At 40.6% G+C, this 26904-nt stretch overlaps 2 protein-coding genes across 3 annotated transcripts; both read right to left on the bottom strand.

Annotated features, from left to right (window-relative positions):
* Positions 1 to 3839: 3839 nt before the first annotated feature.
* cdc42 (cell division cycle 42) lies at positions 3840 to 19804 on the bottom strand. 2 transcript variants are annotated; one of them, XM_067588363.1, is made up of 6 exons: positions 19662 to 19803; positions 10941 to 11079; positions 10575 to 10647; positions 10090 to 10199; positions 9090 to 9287; positions 3840 to 5739 (listed from the first exon to the last, which is right to left on the bottom strand). In XM_067588363.1, exons 2-6 carry the CDS (start codon positions 11043 to 11045, stop codon positions 5650 to 5652), a joined length of 576 nt encoding a protein of 191 aa, XP_067444464.1. In that variant the 5' UTR covers positions 11046 to 11079; positions 19662 to 19803; the 3' UTR covers positions 3840 to 5649. The 2 variants fall into 2 exon arrangements, with proteins under 2 accessions (XP_067444464.1, XP_067444465.1); XM_067588364.1 differs by lacking the exon at positions 3840 to 5739 and adding an exon at positions 6479 to 7579 and having other exon boundaries at positions 19662 to 19804.
* A 687-nt stretch (positions 19805 to 20491) lies between these two features.
* Positions 20492 to 24855, bottom strand: snrpe (small nuclear ribonucleoprotein polypeptide E). The gene is made up of 5 exons (XM_067588365.1): positions 24677 to 24855; positions 23814 to 23840; positions 23644 to 23706; positions 22552 to 22630; positions 20492 to 20712 (listed from the first exon to the last, which is right to left on the bottom strand). Exons 1-5 carry the CDS (start codon positions 24728 to 24730, stop codon positions 20657 to 20659), a joined length of 279 nt encoding a protein of 92 aa, XP_067444466.1. The 5' UTR covers positions 24731 to 24855; the 3' UTR covers positions 20492 to 20656.
* Between the last annotated feature and the right edge of the window lie 2049 nt (positions 24856 to 26904).

Consider the following 26904-nt stretch of genomic DNA (forward strand, 5'->3'; position numbering starts at 1 on the left):
TCATCAGGGAGATTTCAGCTGAGCCTTCCCTTAACACCTGGACACTAAGCACACATATACCTGAAGATGTGTGTGTGTATGCGGGTGAAAGGGGTTGGAGCGTGTGTGTTACATGTATCTATTAGCCAGCAGCAACCTGCCGTTTCAAAATAATCCTTGCAGTGACCAGTGGTAGCGTCACTTGATGGCCGCATGGTTGTCAAACACGTACTCGGCTCTTAAAATACACCTCAGGTTAAACTGGGATAAACACACTCACACCTGAGTAAGCTGTTATTACTCAATATATTACTCATAGACTGACTCATGGACTGATGAGTAATATATTAGGAATGATATTATAATCTTTAATTACTGTTACGTTGGGTGGCGATAAACACTTTCATGGGAAACGACATGGAGATGAAGTGATATGATAAGACCACCACGGAGCACCACAACCTGTGGAGAGAGAAAGACAGCAGCTGCAGTTGAGAGCGGAGCAGGTGGAGATGGAGATGGTGTTGATATGAATGTTAATACTGAGATAAATGCAGCCAAACGCTCACTTAAATGTCTTAACAAAAGACAGAAAGCTTTAGTTTTAGCGTCTAAGGATTTTACAGTTCATTGATGGTCAAATTCAAATTAAAGTTTGATTAATTCAAAACTCAGATTTTGTGTTAATTAATACAAGCCCAATTGCTTCATTTTTTTCCCCTAATAATCATTTTTTAGTTATATACAAGCCTGTATTTAATGCACATTTCTTTTCCCCACCACAACCCTCTTTGTGGCTCTTGTAAATCCAATCTGTGCTCTGTTTACACCCAGTCTTCAGAGGTGGGGAATTTGGTGAAATGGGCCTCAGACTTGCAAATTGCATGACCATAATAAATCCAGCAGAAGACATAATCAACCTCTGTTAACCTCTGTTAATTCCTATTATTTGAAATGAACATGCAATGGGGACAGAGGCGCACCTTGTGAACATTTACACAAATAAGATGTAAACTGAGACCGGGGGCCCATTTCAGAAAGGTGACTTGCAAGCACTGCTTACACATGCAGATCACAAATGGTACTAGAGTCTTGTTTCACTGTCGCTGCAAATTGCAAATAAATTTGAGTCCTACAGCCCTCTTGAATGCTCATGCGCGGGTTGCAAATATGGTGTTTCTTTTGATCAGTTAAACGTGTCAAAATTAACATGCACATGAAATTATCTCATAAATTTGGTGACCTGTGGTTCATCTGGACTCACACCATCTGTGTTTGGGACAGCATGATTATTGCACCTGAAAAACAGGTGCAATAATCCACAGTGAATCAGTCCAGGAGACGGTTAGCTTAGTTTAGCATGAAGACTGGAGCAGAGGAAAGCAGTTAGCCTGGCTTTGTTCAAAAGTAACAAAATCCACCTACTAGCTCCTCTAAAGTTCAGCAATTAACTAGTTGTATCTTAAAAGAAAAACCAGTGTGTTTCACGAGTGTGCGCTTCACTATTTGTGGGCCAAGCACAGTTTCTTGGAGAAATAAAATGTGAAATACTTGCTATTGGTATTAGCTTGGCTAGCAAGGTGAGTGACTTTTTGTTTTGGTTGGGGGGTTGAGGGTTGTGCTGGTGTCTGAAATACCAGCAGTTTTCACAGAATGCAACCATAAATGGACATTTTCTTATAACTTGAACAACACACGTGATGTGAGAAGTACGACAGAGCTGAGAGGAGGACAGGACACCTCTCAGCTCACACTGAAGCTGAGAGAGATACTTTCCCCCCTCATGATTTTATGGCTGAATTCAAAATAAAGATGGCCTCTGTCCCTTTTCTTGTACTCTCTCTTTACCTCCTCCTACCTGCTGGAGAGCATTTATACCAGGCAGCCCGGGCCAAACCTGCACCTCTACACCACCGCCAACATCTACATGAAAACCACATTGTGCTCCATGTGTTGGCAGGAGCTTTGGATACTGGAACAACAGAGGCTGTCAAAGGTTTAGTACCGGCGGGGTTAAGCAGGCTGTGTCCTAGCTCCAGCCGGCAATGGAGATTTACTTTGACACACACATAGCAGGCATGCCCTCGCCCTGTAGAACTGTGATGTCTTGAACACTGATTTACTGCTGAGCTCTTGATAAACTGCTAAAGCGTGCTTTTCATCACAAGTCAGTATCTGTGCAGATCATCATAAAATCATCTCATAAAAGTGGGTGCAGCTCTCCGTCAGCATCGTGTGTGTGTGTGTGTGTGTGTTTCAAGTTTCTCAAGTGTGCTGCTGGTGTGTTGCCTAGTCATTACTAACATCCCCACCTATGCCTGGTCGTCCCACCCAGAGGAGACGCTCGGCCAGGCTCGTTGGTGATTGGACGATCCCAGAGGACAAAACATTTAGACTCATTTGTCAAACATGATGAAGACCAATGGAGGCCAGGTGGTGTCTCTCTGCGTGTGTGTGTGCGTACAGACGCACAGACACCAATATTTCAGCAGAGAGGAATGCCCTTCGTTCAGCCTGTGTGATAATTAATGGCTGTCAGCGTCTCTTTAGCGGAAGAAGGCGCTGACAGACAGCACTCCAGAAACGCAGGGAATGTGTGAACGCCTCGCAGAGGGTGGATGAGGGTGGAGGAGGAGGAGGAAGGCAGGGGTGCAGTGAGTGCAACATCCCTCACGGCAGTCTGCAGCAGATGATCCAGGTCACCAAACCTGGGATATCACCCTCATTTGCTGCCGTTTGAGGAATTCCTGGACATCTGTGTAAGCTGTGTGAAAGTGATAATGATCTCTCAACACCAACCTCACCGCAATGCACACACTGTAAGATACTGTGTGTGTAAGATAGGGGAATACCTTGTGAGAAAAACCTTGTAGAAACCACACAATATTTCTGTGTTGCATATTAATTGGGCCCTGATAGCAAATTTCTTCAGATTCTGAAAAAATGTCTATCAAACATCAATGTTAATGTGGCTAACAGAGTTAATAACATGTTGGATTAGAAGTAAAAGATAAATATAGCAAATATGGTTCTCAAAAAGTAGCCAAAACCAAATTGTATGTGTGAATGTATTGATAATCACACATCTGTAATGTATTGATTGCCAGAGGTTTGATCAACTGACAAGCTGGACTTGAACCTTGAGGCCAAAACATGTGGGAGAATGTTTTAAACCAGCGATTTAATGAAGTTCGTCATTGCACATCTTATTTCATGTTGTACACATCTGGATATTTATGGACATGTTTTTGTCCCATATTGCAGATTTTATTTTTATTTATTAGCTTGTTATACACTTTTCTTCATAAGCTTACTCGCGCCTCACAACTGCGGACCACATGACACAAAACAACCCAAATGTTGATATCTAATTATCTGTTTATTCAGAAACACCTGCACATCAGTGGGCTGTAAATGACATCACGGTTGCCTCTATCATGTATGAGCACCACTGTGACCCACAGAGCAGCAGCAGCAACAACTGGGGTGATAATGTTTGGGTGGACAGCACCTCCTGCTGGCTCAATGTCCCATGACAGGTTCATACAGCTGTGGTGCTCCTAGCATGTGAGTGGAAACACACATGCTAGGAGCTCTATCAATACAGCTTTACATCAAGTTGTACAATGAGGTCAATCCCACTTACATTGGTTGATAAAAAATATATGTAAGCAGACACTTTGAATTTTGGGTCTTGATGTTGGTAGAGAATAACACCCATTTTGCTGGAGGACAAAAAAATCATTTACTTGTCCCTTGAAACGATCAATATTACAAGTACGGACAGAAATAACTTGGCATAGTTTTTTTTTTTACCGAACACAAACAACAATCAAAAAAGAACTGCAAGGGAAAGGTGGTAAAGGCAATTAAGGTATAAGTTTAATATTTTTGAAAAGAATGCATATACAAAGAACAAAGACTTTAGACAAAGCATTTGGTTTTGCACCAAAACAACAACAGGTTATAATAATTATACTGACTTGGGCTGGACGTCGACCCAACTCTAAGCCACCAGTAAAGAAAAACAACCAATCACAAATAATCTTAACCAAAACAGTCTCTCTGCCATTGGAGGTTTTTATTTGACTAAACCAATCACAGGTTTTCTTGGTATAAACTGGCAGGTAAGAGTTCAGATGAGTTCCGACCCCTAATGGAAAAGGAGTGAAAGTAACCTTTTTTTTTTTTATATATATATTTATATATATATAATATATAATAAAAAAAACAGCACAAACAGAAAAAAAAAATGAAGAAAAAAAAAAAAGATTTTGGTAAAAACACCTGGAGCCTACATCAACATTGTGTGCCAGCTTACATTATAATTACATCTGTTAAACCTATCATTTAGAACAGAGACCAAGGCTCAGCTACACCCAGCAGTGTACAGTTCGAAAGGGTACAACGGAGCGGACAGCCCTTCACGCCTCAGACATACAAGCCTGGATAAACACGCTACAGGAAGGCACCGAATTCTGACCTGGCACAGAATTCTGGTGGAAATTCAGATTGTTAATCAGTTGTCTAAATATGGCTGCCGGTGCACACCACGCGTTTGTTTTACACAGAGGTCTCGGCTGTACCCGTTCTAAGTGTACGGTGATGGAGCAATGTTTTAAAACAGTATCCTTGTTTTACCCTCCCTTGGTCCCTGGCAACGCATGAAGAACACACTGCTTGTTCTGCTAACACTGTTTAAGTTCCCTGCATCTAAAAAGGCCAATTCCTGTGGTCGACTAGTAGACCCATTACTACTGGATGCCTTTAACTCTTCAAGTGATTACCACGCTCCAAATGGACTGCCACTCTGTACTGTGCTAAGAGGACTGGATACAAGATGGCAATATTTACTGATTTGATTTTTGTGTGGAGTTTTTGGCCGTATTGCCCTGAATTACCACGTCCTTTCAGTCCTACAGTTTCCTTAGTGGTTGAGAGTGCATCTATCTGGAACATGGAATATATATATCTCAGACTTGTTATGTGTTTGAGGAGAAAAAGGGTGTTGGCAAACCAAAAAAAAAAAAAAAAAAGAAAAAAACACTACTCTGTTAGCGTTTCTTCTGGTAGTGCTGAGAGAGAACATAGGGGTCGGTCGATGAGTGTGCTCGTCAACAAGAGGGGACAGGACCAGCAGCGTGAGCAGCCACCAATCAGACGGCTGGGAGGGGCTGGGGGGGGGCGGGTGCTTTTTTTTTTTTTTTTATCCGTGAAACCTTTACATTGGCTGAGGACAACTAAATGGTTGGGGCATCTGCAGGTTGATTAGGCCACAACATCGACTGAATTAAAAATCAATCTATCAAAAGCTCGACATGACTTGGATTCTACTTGTGAGTAAGCTTGATGTCTGGATCCCCGTCCGAGTCAATGCCACCCTGCCCGGAGCCCGCAGCGGCCTGTTGGCCAGGTTAGGTTCATCTTCTGTCCCAAACTCAGACTTGGGGAGGAGGGTGAAACTTCTTATTATTGCAGAGAATTATCTGAAACTTGGTAGGCTGTTTTCTTTCTAGTCTTCCCTGTGGAGGACAACTCTGTCAACCAGCCTTAGCAGAGCAAGGGAAGGGGGTGTGGGGCAGGGGAGGGGAAGGGGGGAGCATGTGTGTATGTATTTAAGATGTGTGTGTGTGTTTTATGTGTGTGCGATTTGAAAAAGCGAGGAGCCTCTCATAGCAGCACACATTTGCGCTTCTTCTTGGGCTCTGGGGGCTCCAATGCAGCCAATATCGCCTCATCAAACACATTCTTTAGGCCTTTCTGTGAACACAAACACACAAACACACAGGCTCAATGAGGGGGCAACGCAAACATGCACAGGTCAACAAAAAAAAAAAAAGAGAGAGGTTAAGGGGAAACACAATAACAGCTTAAACAGAGGAAAAATAACTGGGTGAAAACAAAAGCAGCATTGAACGTCATTTAGAGGGGTGTCATAAGAAACAGTGGAATGTGAGAGTGCTGTTGGGGACAAAAGAATGTAAATAAATTCAAAGAGATCAGATGAGATCTGCAACTCAAGCGGATATTCTGTGTTCATTTAAATGTGGTTTGTTAGTTGTGTGAGTGAGGACAGGGAAACGGAGTCAACAACACAAATAACAGGTGTTTGAGTGCAACAAGAAACAAACAAGAAATTGGAGGAAGAAGAAAGCATAACCCCTGACCCTGACTCTGCTCCTCAGATTAAAATCGCTGACTAACTCACTACGACAGGTCGTTCAACATTAGAAAAGCCATATTTTAAATACCAACCAAAAAAATGACTCAGCCTAAGAGGTGAATGTTTCCTCTCTCTTTGTATTTGCCCCTGAGCAGAGCTGCTTACACCACAAGCTTGGTCATGTGAAGTAACCAGAGCTGCTCTGACGCAGTGATGCACTATGCAATAAACCAGTACCCCCCCCCCCCCCCCCCAGCGTTGCTTAAGTCAGTTGACTAACCCTCCTGAATTCTGCTCTGACGAAGCACTGGAAGAAGAAGCGAGCCAGAGAGGAGAGCAAGTTCTTTGTCCTTTATTAATTCATTTCACAGGTCATTTCACACAATTATAGTTTTTTTTATTTTATTATCTGGACTTCCAAGACAGCAGGATATGTACCACAGTTAATGGCACATAAGTGTCATATATAGAGGAGGTTGGGCCGAACAAATCAGAAAGCATTTTTCGGAGGACTACAACTTTAAGAAACGTAAAGAGAAGCCCCGCTATAAACCAAATCAATACGACTGTGTCAACATTGTACCAAACAGGAAAACTTCACAGTTATGTTGTCAAAATGGCCAAACACTCCCTATATATGACTTCACTGCTTAAAAGCCCTAAATATATATATATATATATCCATAGTTCTGTTTAATCAACAGTAGTACAAAAAATACATTAGCGTTAGAAATGGAAGCTCTGTTAAGTGTTCAGATCAATCTCAGTGTGGAGCCATGGAAAGCCACCGCCCTCGCTTTAGTCCAAATCCTCCCCACAACTACTGCAGGACGTACATCCTCTGTAAGCTACTGCTCCACTGTTGGCCAGGGCCCACATTAATGAGCGCTGGCCCATAGTAGATTAACTAGGAATGATACAGTGGTGAGTTACAAAATATATGATGTAAAACTAAGCTGACATAAACCGCTCCAGTAAGTTAAGTAAGATTTGAAGTATGTTAATGCACCAACCAAACCAAATGTTAGCTGTTACAAAACAAGTAAAAGTCACTGAAGTGCAGAAAAGCCTCCAGTCAGTGAATTAAGTCATAAAAAGATTAGTTTCTATGTGCTCTCAACACGGAGTAGCAGTTTAGGTCGGGCGTTAGACCAGAATCAGACTGATGGATTGCTTAGTTAGATGGCTGAGATTGAGATTGGTCTAGATTTCAAAAGCAGCACATGTAAAGAGATAGAGAGAGAGAGGGAAGAAGATGAAAGAAGAGATGGGAGAAAGGAATGAAAAATGCAGAGCATAATGGCAGAATCTGAGGAGGAAGAGATGAGAGCAGTGGCACAGAGAGTTTTAAAATATACAGCATTTCCTCTTTCTCTGCGTCTCAGGTGGCTCTAGGGCAGCTAGGATAGCTTCGTCAAATACATTCTTCAGCCCTCGCTATAATGACAGGAGAGGGAAGAGAACAATAGCACAATTAGCACAGCGAACACAGAAAGAGATAGATGGGGGAGGAGGATAAGAGGAACATGGCAGAACAAGGAGGAAAGTGTCTGTGTGAAATACGGAGAGACGGTATGAGAGTTGCAGCGGGACTGTGTGAAAAGACATGCATGGTGACGAAGATGAAGAGTGAAGTGCGACAGTGTTGAAATGGACTCTTGCAAAGAGAGAGAGGGGCAGTCGTTGAACAGTGAGCTGACGGTGAGGTGTGGACCGGAGTGCTGAGATCCCAGTCAGGAAACAGGAAATGACATCAGCAGCTATGCAACAGTTCTGCCAGGGACAAGGGGGGGGACAGGGACAGGAAGGAAGGAGCAGAGCTGGGAGGCGGGGGCTACACCTCGGCTCCATCAACACTATTGTTCTCCGCATGAGTGAGGCCTAACTCATCTGTTCTCTGAGTCAGACTCCCTCTGCTCACTTCCCTCCTTGAGTTCCTAAGAGTAATGCACCGATGCCAACACAAGTACTCAAGACCTGACTGATTTATTAATCAGACAATCAAACACGACTACTGACTACTGCAATATTAAATCTAATAGTGAATACAGAAAAACTTTTCTTGATTTTACAGTACCTCATGCAGTCTACTTTTGGTCCTATTTAAACGTTTCCAGTAATAGCATACAAATTGTTGGATCTAATCACACACTGGCCGTATTAAGAATGTGTAACTAAAATAGCAAAGTAGGAAAGACGCCAGGTGTGTTACCAAAGAGGCTGGCAGTAGGTTTGTCTGCACAACCATGGCTCCTCTCTTTAACTTCACAAACAACATTACCTCCCAGAGGAAATCTGAAGCCACTTTGACATCAAGTTATTGATATCCTAATATCTTTATTTGCTAATCCAATTCATTGTCCTGTAAAGCTACACTCTGCCCATTTTGGTATTATACACACTATCAGCACACTTTAACTGGGTGTGGGGGGCAGAACCTGGGACAAGGCTGCGGGCCATATCATGCTGGGAGAGTCCAAGGAAAAGGGTGCAACACCAGATTAGTGTCACTCTCACTACACTTTAGTGTTGGAGAGACTGGTAGGTAACACATGAACTGAGAAGAAACCTCACAAGACTGGTTGCAAATTCTACTACATACTTTACATACTGCCTAAACTGCTCTCTCCAGCACTAATACAGCTAAAGGTAGGCTGCCCTCTGTAACCAGGATACACTATACTCATAAGTAAGCTTTTTAAGCTACATGTAAAACATCAGATGATGCATAATTAGCAACACCACTAAGCATTGAGTCTCCAATATCAAACCAGCATGCATAACAAAACTCATCAACCAAGGCGTGCACAAGCCTGGGGTAATATGAACATGTTCCTCTTTCCTCCACTTTCTTAGTTTTTGCAATTGAGGTGTGAATCATGTTTGTCCAAGAGTGTATGTACTGTATGTGTGACTGTAACTCTTGTATATGTACACAGTGTATTACCTGCGTGAGGGCTGAGCACTCCACATATTTCACAGCCTTGAGGTCTCTTGCCAGCTTCTCGGCTGTCTCCGGAGTGATGGGCTTCTGCTTGTTCTTTGCCAGCTTCTCTATAGTGGATGGGTCATCCCGCAAGTCAATCTGAGTGCCGACTAGCAGGAAGGGGGTCTTTGGACAGTGGTGGGTGATCTCTGGAACCCACTGGAAACACAAACACAGGATTATGCAATGGCCAACACAGCACTGGGTTCTGTGGTTTTCACCACAATAACTCAAGTTTGTTAAATTTCAGTGAAGGTCAGCATGTTCAGATCTAGCAGAAACAAGACCAGGTCAAAACCTGGTACATGGCTGGACCATGTATGGTCAATGTGTGAAACTGTGGCCAATGTCTTACAGGAACAGTCAGTGTCTATAATGTGAATTTCTGGATATTAAATGTTTATCTGAAATTTTCTATAGTGGTCCCAGCAATAATTGTTGTTAAAGTGTACTGAAATAGTGTTTCACATGACATGGTTATATGATATGCTACCAGTCCAGCCAAAAAGTCAAAATTCTTCCAGAAATGATGAGAACAGACAGCCTCCTTTCTAAGAAGGTGTCCACTAGCCTCAGCCAAACAATGTTTTTTCTTCACACAGGTTCTCTTATCACTGCCTTTCTGGAAAGCTGCAACATGCTGTTGGGTTTTATATTCACATTAGACACTAAATAGGTATCTAATACTGAACTGGATGGTGATGTTTGGGTAATGCACTATTTTACAAAGTAAAACTTAAATGATTATTTTGTTAAAAACTCATGAGGTTGTATTCATGTCCGTGGCTAAATCTCAGGAGAGCTATAGCTGCTGAGTGCTTACAAAACTGTTGCTTCTTCTTGAATAAAATGACAAAATATGAGGTTAAAAAACAAAACAAAAAATCAAAACAAAGCATCCATATTTCATGATGGAGTGGTAAGACCAGTGGCAGGAAGAAAGAGGAAGGGCCAGACTTGCCTTTTCTTTGACGTTTTCAAAAGAGGAGGGGGACACGACAGAGAAACAGACGAGGAAGACATCTGTCTGGGGATAACTCAGAGGTCGTAACCTGTCGTAGTCTTCCTGACCTGGAGAAACCACATACAAACATGTCTAAATCATACTGTCTGGTCATCAAGTTTCTAGGATGGATAAACTGGACAAAGGTGATTTCACCAAAGCCTAAAATAAAACTTCCATTAACATACATCCTATGTTCACAAAAGCTGTGGATGCAATGTGAAGGAAGACAACTCATAATACAGTTCAATTCTAACCTGCACAAACTACCCAACAGTATGATTTCCATCTAACTTCATACAAACATCCACTTCACAGTATAACATGTATATAATGAAAAGGGCTTAATAGACAATTTACAATTCTTACAATTGGAGAACATGAGTTGGATACGCTGGATGAACAGAACTAAACAAGTGTAGGATTGAATAAGAAAGACATACCTGCTGTATCAAACAAGCCCAGAGTGTAGGGCTCACCTCCAATCATTACAGTTACAGCATAGTTATCAAACACCTACAACACACAGACCAAAACCAATGGTTAGCCACTCATTTGCTCAATAGGAATTTAAGCATACATTTTATTATCACCAGAGTTTAGTGAGTATGGTGTTGATCACCATTTAGTACATTTTAAGTAGGGTGGAGAACATATTTCTTCTCACATTCCAAACTAAACATCCTGCTCTGAATTGTTCAAAATGAAACTGTTTTGGATGGTTACATTCTGTTGCCTGAGAATTAGCAGCATCTGTCAACTCCATATTTACATTCACATATGTTAAAGTTAGGTGTTCACACACTTACCGTAGGTACATATTCAGAGGGAAACTTGTTTGTGGTGTAGGAGATGAGCAGGCAGGTTTTACCCACAGCACCGTCCCCAACTACAACACACTTGATGGTCTGCATAGCTGTGTTTTAGTCTTCACTACTCATTCAAGATCTACAACAGAAAAACAAGAAACTTCATTAGTTGTTGGTTGACATTGCTTATTTGTTGGCTGTACACACTGTTAACCTCCTGTGGTCTTTACGTTTTGTTTTACAACACTGATTTTTACAAATGTATTTAAATAAACAAACACAAAATATTGAATTGTATTTGCCTGCCCTGTGGTCATTATTTTAATAGAGGCACTATTGGCATCAATAGCCTTGAATCTTTATGGATTAAATGCATCAAAATGAGTACAGCATTGTACTGAGTGGACATGTGTAAGCAGGAGGAGAAAAAAAGCGAGGGATGGGGACTAACCAGTTTCCTGGGGGAGACCTTGAAAAGCTCAACACCAGATGGCATTTTCATTATTTGTCAATGACAAACTGTTAGTAAAAGCACTTCTCAACATAACTGTAAAATTGAAACCTGGCCTGAATCTCTAAACTGATGTGACCCCAGCCTTCAGTGAAAATGTCATTATCTACTTGACATAGAGATGTTTATGTGGAAATAACCCCCTCCAGACACAGATTAATGAATGGACCCCATTGAACCACGGGGTCAATGAGGATGTCCAGATGTCCAGATGAGGTTTTCTAATTTAAGGGATTGAGGGATCGTACAGACCCACAGCTGGAGACTCATTTGGGGGGAACAAATGACACAGTATAAATGTGCAGTGGGATTTTGGGCTTATTGTAAGAATGAGCAGGGTTCAGACTGCCAGGTGAGAAAAGGGAGATCATTTACCAATAACAATAACAAGGACATGGTATTAGCAAATATTCCTGGCCTAAACTATTAAATGATAAGGTGGCATTTAAACTGGGTCAATTTTCGGACTGGAGGCCTGTTAACTCTGGAAAGAAACATACGCTTCATGTTTAAGGATAAGGATTCAAGGATAACCCTGATTTGATCATTAAAGCTGATTGACAGTCTCCTCTGGTCTGCAAAAGAACAGGGCATGTCACCATAAACGGCCAAGAATATCTGTAACCTGCACTAGTTTGACAATTCTATTAAACACATCTGATTTTTTAAACCTGAATCTGGGGGGAAAAATATGCCTGTGCACGTTATATGGCAGCTCCGATAGCACACACCAAAGCTGAAACTACCCCAAAAGAAATGAGGAACCTGATGCCAAACGATCATTACACAACCATTTTCAGAATGACGGTTTTGATCTATTCAAGCGTCCCAGTGAGCCAGCAAGCACAAACACCAGCATCCTGAAACTGAAACAGTTTCATGGAAATCTTTTATTATTCACACCTGTGCTTTTCCTACTGTGACATGTTCAAATATGTTCAAAACATAAATGTTGACCTTGAATCTGTGCCTGTAACAATGTGGTGCATCTTGACACATTGTGCTTTTTGAGACAACACACTATATATATTATGTGGACCACAGTATTCCCCTGTTTCTCCTCTGCAAGTTATAGTTTGTCCGTGCTAAGCCACTGCAGAGCTCTGCACCACTGTGTGGGGGTGGGATTGTCACCAAATGTTACAGTGTGGACATGGTTTAACAAGGGAACAGAACACAGGTGGATGTGCCGCAGAAACACATAGAATAAGATGTACTGATTTCTCCGACGTACTATTCCCTTTGCTAGAATTATGTTATTGTTGTTTTGTTAGGCCTTTATATTGTATTTATTTGAATGTTTAGTGGCAATGACAGACCAAACAGTCTGAAATTGTCAATATGAGGGTGTTATTCAGCCATAGAGTAATGTGATTGGTCCCACTATCTTCAGTGTTTCCCCTATATTTATACAGGCCTGGCAAGCCACCAGGCCAAAAATTTTTTTGTAATGCCAAAGCTAACGCCAAATAGCCATTCATTTGGAAATCAATAGCGTTTGGGGGTGTATTTGTGCAGCGCTGTTCCGAAACGTGAGTCAACCTCTGTGTCATTGCCTGGGAAATTCTTGAGTAGCTCCTTTCAAGGGATAGGGAAGTGTGTATGTGTGAGTGGTTGAGCGTGTGCCAGTGGCAGAAAAGTGACGGTGAACGCGAGCGGAGTACAGGAAAAGGCTAGCAAAGTCTGGCAGTAAATGTACAGCACAGACTACAGTGTCAGTTAATAAATGCTGCAGCTTGTCAAGACAAAGAAAAGTCTCGTCTGTTGTTTCCTCAAACTGCTGGAAAAGTGAAGCGGGTTAGCTCCCGTGTTAGCAACAATGGGCTAGCCTAACCTGACGACCATACAGAGAACGGATAAAATGTGCGGTTGCTGAGTGTCCCTCCACAAAAAAAAACATTAAGGCTACCTATGAAATTTTCAATATTTTCCGTATGAATATTGATACCAAATGACTTTTTCCATACCATAGCTGAGTAAACCACTTTCCACACAAAAATGTTTTTTTCATCAACCACAAGACAAAAATGAAATTATAGCTGGAAACACCTGACCATAAAATACAAAACTTTCCAGTCCAATAAGTTGTTGTGGTAGAATACTATACAACAATGTGACTAAAGAGTAGGGCTGCTTCTCATATTAGGAACTAATAGATTGTTCTATACACTCATGGAGGCAGCTTAACTGAGGCACAGACTAAACAGCTTGCCACCTTGACTAAAGGCTCATTTCTTAAGACTCAAGATAGATGAACACAACTGTGGACTAAACTGTGCAGCTAAGAGCATGCCACTACACAAAAGCAATAAAACAAGCAATCACACACAAGATTAAGATACTAACACAAGCTCTCTACATGAAGTCCAAAAAATAACATCCTCCATGTGCCAAATATGGGAAATTATTTCCCCTAAGACAAGGAATGTGTAAAAGTTCTGGGTTCATCCATCTGTCACAGTCAAGCCTGTTTCACTTTTAAAAGCTGTTACGGTTAAGTTCCATATTAACAGATTTCAAAACAAGACAGACGCTGATGTGTGATTCTCGTGACAAGTGGAAGGTGCTGCAGAAGTCACTCAGCAGTCTGAAACAGCTCTACTGCTGTGGAAGTGACTCCTATTAGTTTGTTTTGGCACTTCAATGAAGAGGTTGCGGGACAACGGGGAAGGTGAAGTTAACAACGACAAAGACTGCATCCTGTTAACAGCTGGCATGACTTGGGTTCAGAACATCTTACCCAAAGACTGCAGTTGGAAATTAGTTGCTCTAGGTTTATGCTCACACAGTGTCCCTGACGTCATGCTTCTTGTGTCGAGCTTGTAGCTCATGCGCCATCTGCCGAGGCCCGCGCCACAGAGTCTCCCGTGTATGAATACCAAGCGCACGTACATTACATGCAGCTCTCAAGTGTGGAGGCAACAAGGGGAATAACAAATTCACAATTGCTGTTACTCACAAGGTAAACAAATGTGTGTTTGTAATGAAGCTAGGTTAGCTTAAGTTACAGAAGTAAATAGGACTAGATATCGAACCCCATTCGCCTACTTTTTTAGCGCCGGAAAGCAGAAATTCCTCTTTCATATGTTTAATTAATCCAAAATGTAATAAAGTCTTGGCGATGAATTTCAAATGATAGCCACTCCTAGAAATAAACACTGTTGTTTGTCACAACTGTCACTAATAAAAGGCCTAACACAGGAAGACAGAGAGACGTGACAGACTATAATAGGCTATTTCAACATCTTTAGCCGCGAACATTAAATCAGTATGGTAAAGTTTCATACACTGTCAATAAGGGTTGTGCAATATGATGTCTATCATTTCATATTATGCTCAATCGATCATTTTGTTGTGTTGCAAATCACACTCTTTATGGTAATATTTTTCATCATTTAGAGTCTGTCCATCTCGAGCCATAGCTGGCTCATGAACACGCCTGATGGGATGTCATGTGTACTATGCAGAAAACACAATCCTTTGCATCATGTTAATGTCGTCAGGCAGCCTAATAAGAACTAAAGACTGGATAATGTTGTATGTCATCACAGGTCTTAAACACACCAAAATTCTATAAAGAAAGACGGCAATCTCAGAAGAGATAAGACAATGACAAAAACATGAATAGTTATTGTATTCTGGGAGAAATACAGTTCAGTGTTAATGTATTCATCCTCCTATTGAGGAAGAACAGTTGTCCAAGCTCTAGCTGTCCAAGCAGACATTGAGCATAAAGCCCTGAAAGGATGCTTCCAACTAATCCATGAGTGTGCCAAGCGAAAGGGGCCACATCACCCCAGCTATGTGCCACTGATTCAAATGCGCAAGAGGGTTGTCAGCCTATGAAAGAAGTGTAAATTAAAATAGGCTCATGTAGATTAGAACAGGTATACATTATATATTTCCTTTTGTGGCTTCTGTTTGCAAATTCATTGGCTGAAAATGTCTGCTTAAAATGAATTGGATCTGATGAAAAAGGAGGTACTGTGGTAAAATCTGCAGTCCTCTGTGTGACAGATGTAAAGGCAGGGGATGCGGACACTCTGACAGAGGTCATCCTTCAGCTCACAGCAGAAAAGAAACTACCCATGGACACTTTTGCAAGTGATGGTGCTTCTGTCATGATTCGTATGTTGTTGCTTTTGTTTTGTTATTATAAAGATGGTATCAGTGGTGATTATGAATGTTGAAATTTAACAGTGACTTATTTACCATTAGGTCAAAAATCAGGGGTCAGGAAGAAACTGCAGGACGTTCCCTGGCCTTGTGACTGCCCATTGTGTTGCTCACCTGCTAAATCTAGCTGTCTCAGATTGTGTTAAAGAGAAAGGCATACCTTGCCTAGCCAAGTACAACCAAACCATTGGGAGCACATTTTGGTTTAACCAAGCATCGAGCAGCAGAACGGCCAGCCTCAAAGCAATGGAGAAACTCTTCAAGGTCCCACTGCTAAAACTGCAGGTACTGTTTTCAAACAAATCATCTCTCCCTTTTAGACATGTTTTCAATCATTGCAGATTTATTAACTTTAATAGGACTCTTGTATACTAATGTTTTAAGGGAGGCAACCAGACCAGGTGGGAGAGCAGCAAGGAGGCAACAGATGTGCTGCAAAAAATCATGCCGGCTGTCCTTCCTGATCTATCTATGTAGGCCAGACATGAGCCATCGACTGAGGGGCTCGACAGATTTTTTTAAACACAAATTCTTACCACCAACGTTGTGCCTGATGCAGATTGTGCACGAAAAACTGCACAGACTATTTCAGGTTTTTCAGAGAAGAAACCTCATTTTTCACAGGTGGAATAGGGTGTAATTGATAAAACCTAGTCAAGCTGTACATAAATCTTAGATGATTTATGGTCATTGTCAGTAAAGATTTGTTCTTTGTTAAAGGTATCTGTACTCATCTCCTCCCTTCAAGACATGGGGACCCAGAATGCGGTCAAAGAGAGATGGATGAACTTGGCTTGGATCTGACACTGATCTGAAGCCTTTGTCAGAAGAGGTACCTGGCTACTTCCAAGATGGTGTTTAGGACAGTTTTAAAGCCAATGTCCATTTTTTTATGAACTAAAAATTGTAAATCCCCAGACCATTCTGGAGAGCACAGATGCAAGCCATGGGTGTGACCAAATCAGCTCTTTGGCAAATTCTTTCCCAAGGCTGAACAAGGAGGTTCTCTTGATGGACTGGGATGTATTCCAGGAAAGAATCAATCTCTCACATCTCAAGGTTTATAGAGACTGAAGGACATTAATCAGTGCCAAGATCAATATGTTTTATGGATTTAAATTGGTTATTTGGTTTATTCTTACAGTCCAAAACTCATGGGGAGACAATGCTGTGGCTGGTCTCTCGCTCTTCCAGGGAGCTCTACTCTCAGCTTAGTCTGGCAGAGGCCATTGCCTTCACTGCACCAGTCCAGACAGCAGATGTGGAGAGGCTGTTCTCTGTCCTCAAGTTGGTAAGCAAAAAGGATGCATTCATTGAGCACATTTGAGACAATATGACATAAAATTTAACAAATGACTGTTTCTCATTTTTACAGGTGAAGACCCCACTAAGGAACAGACTCAAAGATGTCCACCTAGATGTGTTCTGCAGGGTGGCTGTGGATGGACACAATGGAAGGATCTTGTTAGACCTTTTTATTTAAAAAAAAAAAAAAAGTAGAGCCAGGAGAATAAAATATGCACAGAGAGATTGAACAATCTGCAACTGAGTTTTTTGAGTTTAATGTTGATTGTCATTGTCATTTGTGACAACCTTTATTTATCATCTTTTTGTTCCATCTTGGTATAAAATTTAAATCTCTATGGACACTCTCATCTGTCAAATTGCGATTTTTTTCACTTAAGCACACAACACCCTAAAGGTGCAAACTGTGTTCGCCGCACATGCCACACATGTTCTCCAGCCTTTGCCACCTTTGTCCAAAAAACCAGGGAAAACCCTGGCTAGTGGTGAGCTAATGGGAACCCTGGCCCCCAGTAGAATTATAACATAAGAACCAGAAATTAGTTCAGCAAGTCAACATTTCCAAATGTTCATATTGAAGTGGTTGTTACAAAGAGTGTAGGCTTGGGAGGTCAATTTGTCTTCTGTGTTGAGGCATTTCATTCTTCTTTTTTTTTTTTTTACAGTTATTATAACAACAGCTATCTGGGCCTCCAGAGCCCTTCTGATATCAAAAGCTTCTGGTAAATTAACACACACATGACTCTATGAACATGAATAAACCTATCTGGAACAATGGCAATTTTAAGTTATCCACTACTGGTGTGCGCAAATACAGGTCCTGGTGTTGCGGACTCTGCACGCACACAACAGCACAGCTGCTAAAAAAATCCTAAGGCAAAAACTATACCATTTTGGCTTTTGTGTGTAGCTGCGGTGTTTCTGGCTGTTAAACCGGACACACCGCCGCTACACACAGCACCCTAGCACAAGAGGAAAGGTTAAGTTGAATGGTTGTTGTGAGAAATACAAAAGATGATGTGTCACTCAGTTGTCCTGACTGTGGTGCTGCTATACTCTCATTCACGGGCTCTCATTATGTTCCGCTCAGGACCAACCGTGTCATGTGCAACACCTAGAGGTAAGATTTGGTATTACTGGTCCGGTCCGCTATTTGGCTTAATATCAAACCAGTTTGAAATTTTTTACATGGGGTCAACACTATTTGAAGTATCATAATGTCCTGCAGGGCCAATATGTTTTACATGGAACAATATGTGACTAAGAATCTACATACTTGTAATGGGGGTAATTGAAATATTTGACAAATTCTAAGCTAAACACTGCAGTACCGGTGTTTGCAAATTTCAGTGTGTGGACAGCCTCTCCTTTTCTTAAACACTGCAGTAAGCTCATGGCCATGAGCAACAGAGGGTGGCAGCAGCTACAATAATGCCACCAGACTTAATCCACGCATTTGTGTTTGTAGGCCAGCAAGCACTCTGAGGTCAGGCCATCTTTGAGATCAGGGGTGAAAGCAGCTGAGATTGTTGCAGTTTCCCCATGATTTAAAGCTCCTAAGTAGAAATGAACTCTGTATGTTAGGCACTGTATCAAGCAAGACATTTTGCAAGACTCTAACGAGCTGATTAGATCTGACCAGTGTTTCTACTGAACACTAAATACATATGTCTACCATACAACCAAAACACACAACATCCACATAACCTGTGAGGTTGCAACTACAACGGATTTAGCAACATTTCGTCAATGTCTGTTCACAGCTTTAGTAACAGCTTCCTTCCAAGTTCATCAGAAACAAAGACTCAGTGATGCTCTCAAGCACAAGGTTTGACCGAAAAAAGTCCTTGGACATCTGGCCGTTTGAATCCTGACACATGCAGACAACAAGAGACAAATCACTAGCATTCCCTTCTGACATCAACACAAAATCTGTAACGAGTGGTGCACAAATGGACTTTCTATAACATCAGGGTCCTCAAAGCTTGTGATATGTCTAAATAAGTGGTCATGATGGACAGCCGGTATATGTAATAACTACTCCCTAGATAACAAAAACAATTCAAAATCACACCTGAGAGATGGCTAAGACTAAAAGCCACTGTTAGCTTGGACGCACTAGCTGCAGTATTTCGGCCACATCCCCGGCCTGAATCTGGCCTAATTTCCTGCCGGCTGATTAAACTAACGATAACTTTACTAGCCCTACTCTTACTATCCAGTCTATATTGTCGCGTTAACACCAAAACCTTACACTTTACAACTATAATCCGAGACCCTGCTAAAATTATGAAAAATAAGAACCCGTCGTTTGCTACACCTCTTTACTCAGCTCGTTAACCAGCTAATCGCTGGCCAGTTAGTGGTTACATATTTTGCTATCTTCTGACTTCACGTGAACGGTGAAAATATGTTCAATTCTCATTACACTAAAATCCCCAATAAATTCGATGCGAAATGGGTTAGCTACCCGGCCCCAAGAGGTTTATTTACTAGCCGGTCCAATGTTAGTCTGTCGGCTTGCTTTGCTAGCTTCTGTCCTCCTCAATTAGCTTGCTGGCTAACTGGCTGAGCTAACCTCTGCGGATGCTGTTGCTGAATGTGATATCTAAACTGGCAATTACAACATATTTACCAGAGATGTACAGCATCTATGATGTTAACAAGATTTAAACAAAATACTACTCAGTTATATCACAACAATATAAACAAAATAAATTTTTCCGTACCGTATCCTCTATTTGTGTCTTTACGCCGGGCGTTGGCAGCTCCGCGCTAGGGGCTTCCCAGTCAACAGAACAGGGACACGTTGGGCTGCGTAGTGAAGAACTACGTAATTACGTTAATCAGTTTCACTACAGCCAGGCTACTTTTCTCAAACTAAAGTAAACGAAAAACTAAACAAGCAGCATACAGTATATGGTGCATCAATTTAGGCAGTCTGTAGTTGCAACTTTGAAGAATACAGGAGATTTATGGTAGCTAAATTTAAAACTGCATTTCTACGTCTAGACACCGGCTTCATAGTGTTGTTTGTAATACAGTATCAGATATCGACATCAATGTGTTCCACCCACTTTCTAAGACATCACACTCAAGGAGTTTCTCATGTTTATCTGCATTCGTCCAACAAAAAAAGTCTGGGTTATAACGAGCTTGGCAAATATGACGTACATCACGAAGTAGCCTGTAAAGAGAATACACAATCTGGACATGAGCTTAATTCTGCTCCACACGTACTGTTGCATTTGGCTGAAATCTACGTTTATGCCTCAAACGGTGACTCATCTTTTTAACCTTTCTACATGCATTATACTGTACCAAAAGGTGCACTACTACATATAGCATTATAGCAGGGTTCACCTATATATCACAAACAGGTTCATTTATTCTGTACTTTATCCTGTTATTGTCTATTTGGAGCTGAGAGTTTGACCTACATAAGTAAATTGCAATATTGCTGTCTGCCACTGGATGGCAGTGCAGCTCAATGACCCAAATACTGCAAACGATTGAGGGCTGGAAACATAGTGGAACAAGTAAAAATAGAGACAACAGCTGTAAGAAAAAAAAACTTTATTCTCAAAAGGAAAAACGTGGTAGAAAGAAACAATTAACAATATTCATGTTGTATAAACACAAACATACTCAATAGCATTTTCAACAAACAACAACAAAACATTTCTCTCAAGGAAAGGTACGATTTGTAGATGTCTCCATTGTTCTAGTTGGACACACTCTGCAGCAAGGTAATGTTGTCTCCTTTCAACATGATCCTCCCTGGGAGACATGGATAGAGGGAGAAAGAGGGAGAAACCCAAGAAGAGGTGGATCAGAAGAGAAAGATGATGGTTAGAAAAGAGAAACAAAGCGTCAATTCAAGCACTGAGCTCCCACTAAGAAGGCTAAAGAAGATAAGTAATCAAGTGTCACAGTACATAAGATAAGTAGCATGTTAAGTTGGGCAACGCGCATGCCAAAAAGGGCTTCATGAAGCTATATAGCAGTCCCCGCTAACCACCATATGGGCACATTCAGCAACACTTTGAAAAACACTGAAAACTCAAAAGAGGAGGTAGTGTAATACTTTCTGGGTTTGTGCAAGAAAAAGCAGACATGAGAGATTCCCTATGTTGATGTGACTTTACTAGGAGTGTAACAGTACATGTATTGGTCCTGAACGTCATGGTATGGACGTTACGATTCAGTGCACGCAGTCGTACGGAGAATACGCTCCTTGTGCCAAATAAAACTGTCAAAATAGTTAAATAATCCATTTACTCCAACGTACGCAACAATAATTCTAGAGCGCAAGTTCCACCCGAAATATTTTTGCAGCACACGAGTGAACTGTTACCATATCTCACCACCTCGCTCCCCTATCTGTGATGGTCGGCCTTTCACTCCGCCTTTGAGTGAACAACTATAAAAACATTAGATTTCTGATGTGGTCAGACAGCACATTGTGAGAACCAGTTCTGAGAGAGAAAAATGTCGTTAAAAAGTATGAAAGTAAAAGTAGTGGTTAGGTCCCTCTGACTGACATTTTTTTCTAACCAGGAAGTCCCTTGAGATTGAAATCTCTTTTCCATCAAACACACAAGGAAGAATAAGGTAGTTGCAATTCTCACTTTCACAGACTTTTAACATGGCTTCAAATTTTTTCATATATTCTTATATGTGACATCATTAGATTATTAATGCTGAAGCATCAGTGTGTAAGCAGCATGTTACTGTTGTAGCTGCTGGAGGTGGTTTCAACTACTTTATACAGTTATACCATCAATCAGCATGAAACAGCTGTCAGCACGTGTCCTGAGCACAACTAAACTGTTTCAGTAATCTTCACGGCTAATGAGCCATTGTTGGATGTTTACATTTTTCAACATAAAAGACCAAAATGTTATTTTCTACCTTTTTTTCTGCTGTAGAAAACCATGACCCCAAAACCGACATGCATACAGAACTGAGAATTTGTGTACCGTTACACCCCTAGCACTTAGTGAGACTTCATTATTTAATTCCCAAATGTATTTTAAGTAGTTCTAAATTAATGCATAGTCAGCCAACAAATATTTTGCTAACTATGAAATAGCCACAGAAGAACAACTGTCAGCATGCTGATTTCTATTCTGATAACAGCCTGACACTGAAATTAACGTCAATCCTTTTTTTCTTCATCTTACACAAACACACATCTCTGCAGCAGAAAAGTCACATCTGTGAAGTATTTCATGTCAAACTCAACATTTTGATTAAAGACAATATATCCTAATGAATAAACAATAACCATGTCCTTTATTGATATAACACACAAGCCTTGTGAAAAATGCATTTCATCAGTGCAAATGGCTATTGGGCTTATTTTGCGAGACACATTTGTTGAACAGAAAATACGCATCCCATGTGTAAACTGCTACTTCCAAAAGGAAGTTTACGATTTTGATTTGGAACCTGAGTTTCTGAATTTGTGCAGCATCATAACTGAAGTCAGTAGTGGTTTGTGTGAATCTCCGTAATAAAATCATTGCTAAGCAAAGCTAAATGCACAGACAAGGGTACAAAAAACACAAAACAAAAAAAAACCCAAACAGGTGTCAAAATGTAGGATTCTCTTACCAAGTGGCTTCCTGTTCTTAGTCTTCATGTGGACTTCCTCAGCATCATCTAGAACCAGGTTCATGTACTCATCAAAGCCCTACGACATGGAGGAAAGAAGGAGTCAGAGATTAGTTTCAATGGGCCTCATGCAAGAGCTTAGTTGTATTCTTATCCTAAATCTCCTATATTTTTCTGAGGTTTGCTCCAATAAGTGTTCCACGCTGGATTAAACAAAGTGCTTATGGGTTCCACTTCCAAGTATCATACACAAAAATGTCACAAAAGAACTTCAAGTCCCGCTGTTGGATATCAGCAGATTATAAAATAACACATTTGTCAGTAGTTGTATGAGGGGGCCCGAAAAACTAAAGTATATTAATAGCATAGCTGCCAACAACACGTCAACAGCACAGAGCTATACTAAAAAAATGTCTTGCTAAAACACAGCAGTCAATGACTTAGATGGGAGGCAGTCAAGGAGATGTAACAGTCACAGAGATGGATGAGACAATATTATACTGTAGGTCAGCTACTCTTTTCACCCTTTTCTTTTTGTATGGCTGCAACTAAGGATTATTTACATTACCAATTAATCTGCCATTATTTTGTCAAATTTTTTTTTTTTTTAAATGGCATTCACAATTTCTCAGCTCCCAAGATGATGTTTTTAATTTGCTTGTTTTGTCTGACTAACAGTTCCAAACCTTAAGGTACTCAATTTACTGCCAAATTGTTACATTTGAGAAGCTGCCATCAAGGAATATTTGGCATTTTTGCCTGAAAAATAAGGCTAACGATTAATCGATTATCAAAATAGTTGCCTCTTTTTTTGATCGACTAATCAATTAACTGACTAATCATAGTCACAGAACTACCTAAAAACACTATTTTGAGTGCATGTTGTGCTCCACATGTAAACAGCTTTGTCAGATTCATCCGTTTTAGTGCGGATAATCTCAATCTCCCCTAGACATTCAGCCTATTTACTGTACTTTTTATATGTTTTTACTTTAGCCAAATATTAATAAAATGACTGATATACGAATGAAATCTAACTTTTTACTCCAGTTGAATTAAATAAAGCAGAAAAAAGAGCAAAAGAGTACTTACAATAATGCAGCCCTCTATCCGCATGTTCACCTGTTCATACAACCAGACCTGGATCCGTGAGCGCTGAGAATGACAAGAGCAAGAAATGAGAACTTCATTTTATTCAGACAACACACAAATTTAAAACACATCAGAATTTACTACTGAATAAGGATCAACTTAATACTTACATTTTGCAGATACCTGAAAATGAGGTTCTGATACATGGAGTCAAGGAAATTAATTGTTCAAAAGCATACACACACATTCATAAAAATCGAATATGAGAAAAATGCATAACGTTGCCTTGTTGCATTTTGGTTTATTCCACACGAGTAGTGAGCTTCTTTGGACACAGTGAGCCAACGTTAAACAAAAAACTGTGTCGCCACTTGCACTCATGCTGGTTACAATACTGAGCTAGCAATTATAGTAGTGATGCCAGTAGCTAACCTTTGATTCAATTGATCTTACATCCCCCTATTAAATCACTAATGACAAGAGCCAACTGAAGCATGCATTAGAAACACCAGCGTAACCTTATAACATAAGTAACAAGTTTACAAATCTCCTTCCCAACAATCATGGCCGTCTGCTTTGGAGTCCTTGTAATGAAACGGTGTTTGTTAAATTAGTTGCCCAGCTAAATGCCGTTAAACCATAGTCAGTCTACACGTATATACGTGATATTTTTCATGTAAGGGAAGCAAAAGTATTCCGCACACATCGGAATTGTTGAGACTAATTCAGCTGTTGTACCATTTGGTGTGCTTTTATCGTAGATGAGTGCGTTAGCACTGCCAGCACGTTGAATGCATTTCTATTGACCTAAGCTGTTTGTAGAAGTATTTTAATCTTACACACAATCTCCTGCTTGTAATAAGTAGTTAAAACACACTATAGCTCGGTTAAAAGTCTCTCCGCGTTCACATTCACGGAAATTGAATGACTAATGTCGGCTAGCTAACATGAAATGTTAGCTTAGCTTAGCTGCTAAGTTACTGAAGCAACCGATTCAACCGCGAATGTGGTTCATTCCGATAAAAAAGGATACAATGGGCTGCACCATAACCTTCTGCACCTTCTGTCCTTGTCCTCTGTACGCCATCTCTCCGAACAAACACCAGTGGTAGGTGTATGATTAAAAAATTGATTTGCACCTTTTTGAAGGAGTGCACTTCAACGGAACAATCACGTTGTGAGTTCGCTTCAATGGCGGGTTTCCTTTCTTCCTGTCTCATTTTGTAAAAACAGCTCCCCTGCAGGTAGGAGGCCGTTACTGCAACGACTTGTTGCTCCACAAACAGTATTTGTGCAGTGCCAGTTCTTGGGGTCAAGTAATTTAAGTTGTCAAGTAGGACAAAATAAAACAACGTTTCTATTCACGAGCAAGCAATGATAACAACAAAAGTAATCTTTGTTGTTGCTGTCATAGTGCACTGTGTGGAAATACCATATATGCAATGTCGGAAAAGTCGATGTCTCTTTGCTGCCATTTATGATGCCTTGCACTCTGAATGTCTATGCCCATACTCTTCTTTAAACATATTAGCAAATACTAATTTTAAGTTTTATGCTTTGTTGGAAAGGGGTAATAAGCGCTTTTGGGGTTTATATGTTTTTATCAGGGAATTTATATATATATATATATATATCCTTTCTGTTGTTGTTGCACTGCTGTGGGCTGGGAGGAATAGCATTTTGTTTGTGTGTGTGTGTGTGTGTGTGTGTGTGTGTGTGTGTGTGTGTGTGTGTGTGTGTATACATACACAAGAAAATGACAATAAACTAAATCTTGAAATCTTGATATGAAAAATCCATTCATTTCATTATCTGTCCTGGTTTTTTTAGTAGTCCTTTCCCTTCATTTTACACAGATATGCATGAAAGGTGGCTCCAATAAATACCACTTTGACAAAGTTAATAATTGAAGGCCCTGGAACATCCTTAAATTTGAAAAATGTTCCATTTATTTTAATTTAATTTTATGTTATTATTAGACTTATATATGTATTGTATTTATTATTCAACTTTTAGTATCTATATATATATATATAGATTTTTTTGGGGCTGCCATGGCCAGATTAACCCACCAGGTGGCCCCATGGGGGTTAAAAAAAAACAGCTCCCTCTCACCCCAGTGCTGCCACCAATGTAGAACATGGTCCACTCAATACTTTGTGTACACTTGTTTCTGGGCCCGGAGTTCTTTTAGGATTTTTATATAATCTGCATGTGCACATATTCTGAATAAAATAAGAAAGATAATGCAAATCTATTCACTCATACACACCTGTGGCTTTCAAGGATACAAGGATACAAGGGCTTTCATTATCGTCTCACCACAGTTACATCTATACTTTTCAGATCAAGTAGTACATATGATGACACAAGATTGCATTTCCCAGGGGTTGGCGATAAGATTGCGTAAATACAAGAAGTTTAAAAAGTATAAATAAATAAAGAATATAAAAAATATCAGGTGCAAGGTTGAGTTGGTACAGGCAGTTGAATCTGTAGCAGTATTCATGAACATGGATTGTACAATAGATATATAGATATTTGTCTAATATGCTACAATACAGAAATACAGAGGGCCTTTGATGGGCCTGCACCCATCTGCCTGACATGCCCTATGCACGACCCGAGCATGTTAATAACAGTTTCTGTATTCCAATACAGGGCTAAGAATAACCCTGTCCTAATGTCTTCAGAGGAGTATTTCAGCTATTGCCTATGTGCACAATATGACCTGATCTGGAGCTGTTTGCCATGGTTTATTCTACTGACCCCTTAGTTCCAATGAAAGGAAATCTTAATGTTGCAGCATAAAATGATATTTCAGACAATTGTTTTCTTCCAACTTTGTGGCAACAGTTTGGGGAAGGTCCTTTCCTGTTTCACCATGACAATGGTCCCATGCACAAAGATCCACAAAGAAAAGGTTTTTGGAGTTATATATGGAAGAACTTGACTGGCCTGCAGAGTGCCCTGACCTCACCCCCATCCAACACCTTTGGGATGAACTGGAATACCAACTGCAAGCCAGGTCTTATTGCCCAACATCAATGTCCAACCTTCCTAATGCTGTTGTTGTTGTAATGACTGTCATTGTGCATGGTTGCACATTTGGCTTCATGTGACAACTCCAACGACAGTCATTTACATTTGGCCTTAGGTGATTCCAACAACACTAACGACAGTCGTTTCAACAGCCAGGAGAACTAACGAACCAAGTGGTAACAATGATCTTGATAACGACCCCACAGACGTTAAATATGT

The sequence above is a fragment of the Thunnus thynnus genome, chromosome 4 (assembly GCF_963924715.1).
Source record: "Thunnus thynnus chromosome 4, fThuThy2.1, whole genome shotgun sequence".
Taxonomy (NCBI): Eukaryota; Metazoa; Chordata; class Actinopteri; order Scombriformes; family Scombridae; genus Thunnus; species Thunnus thynnus.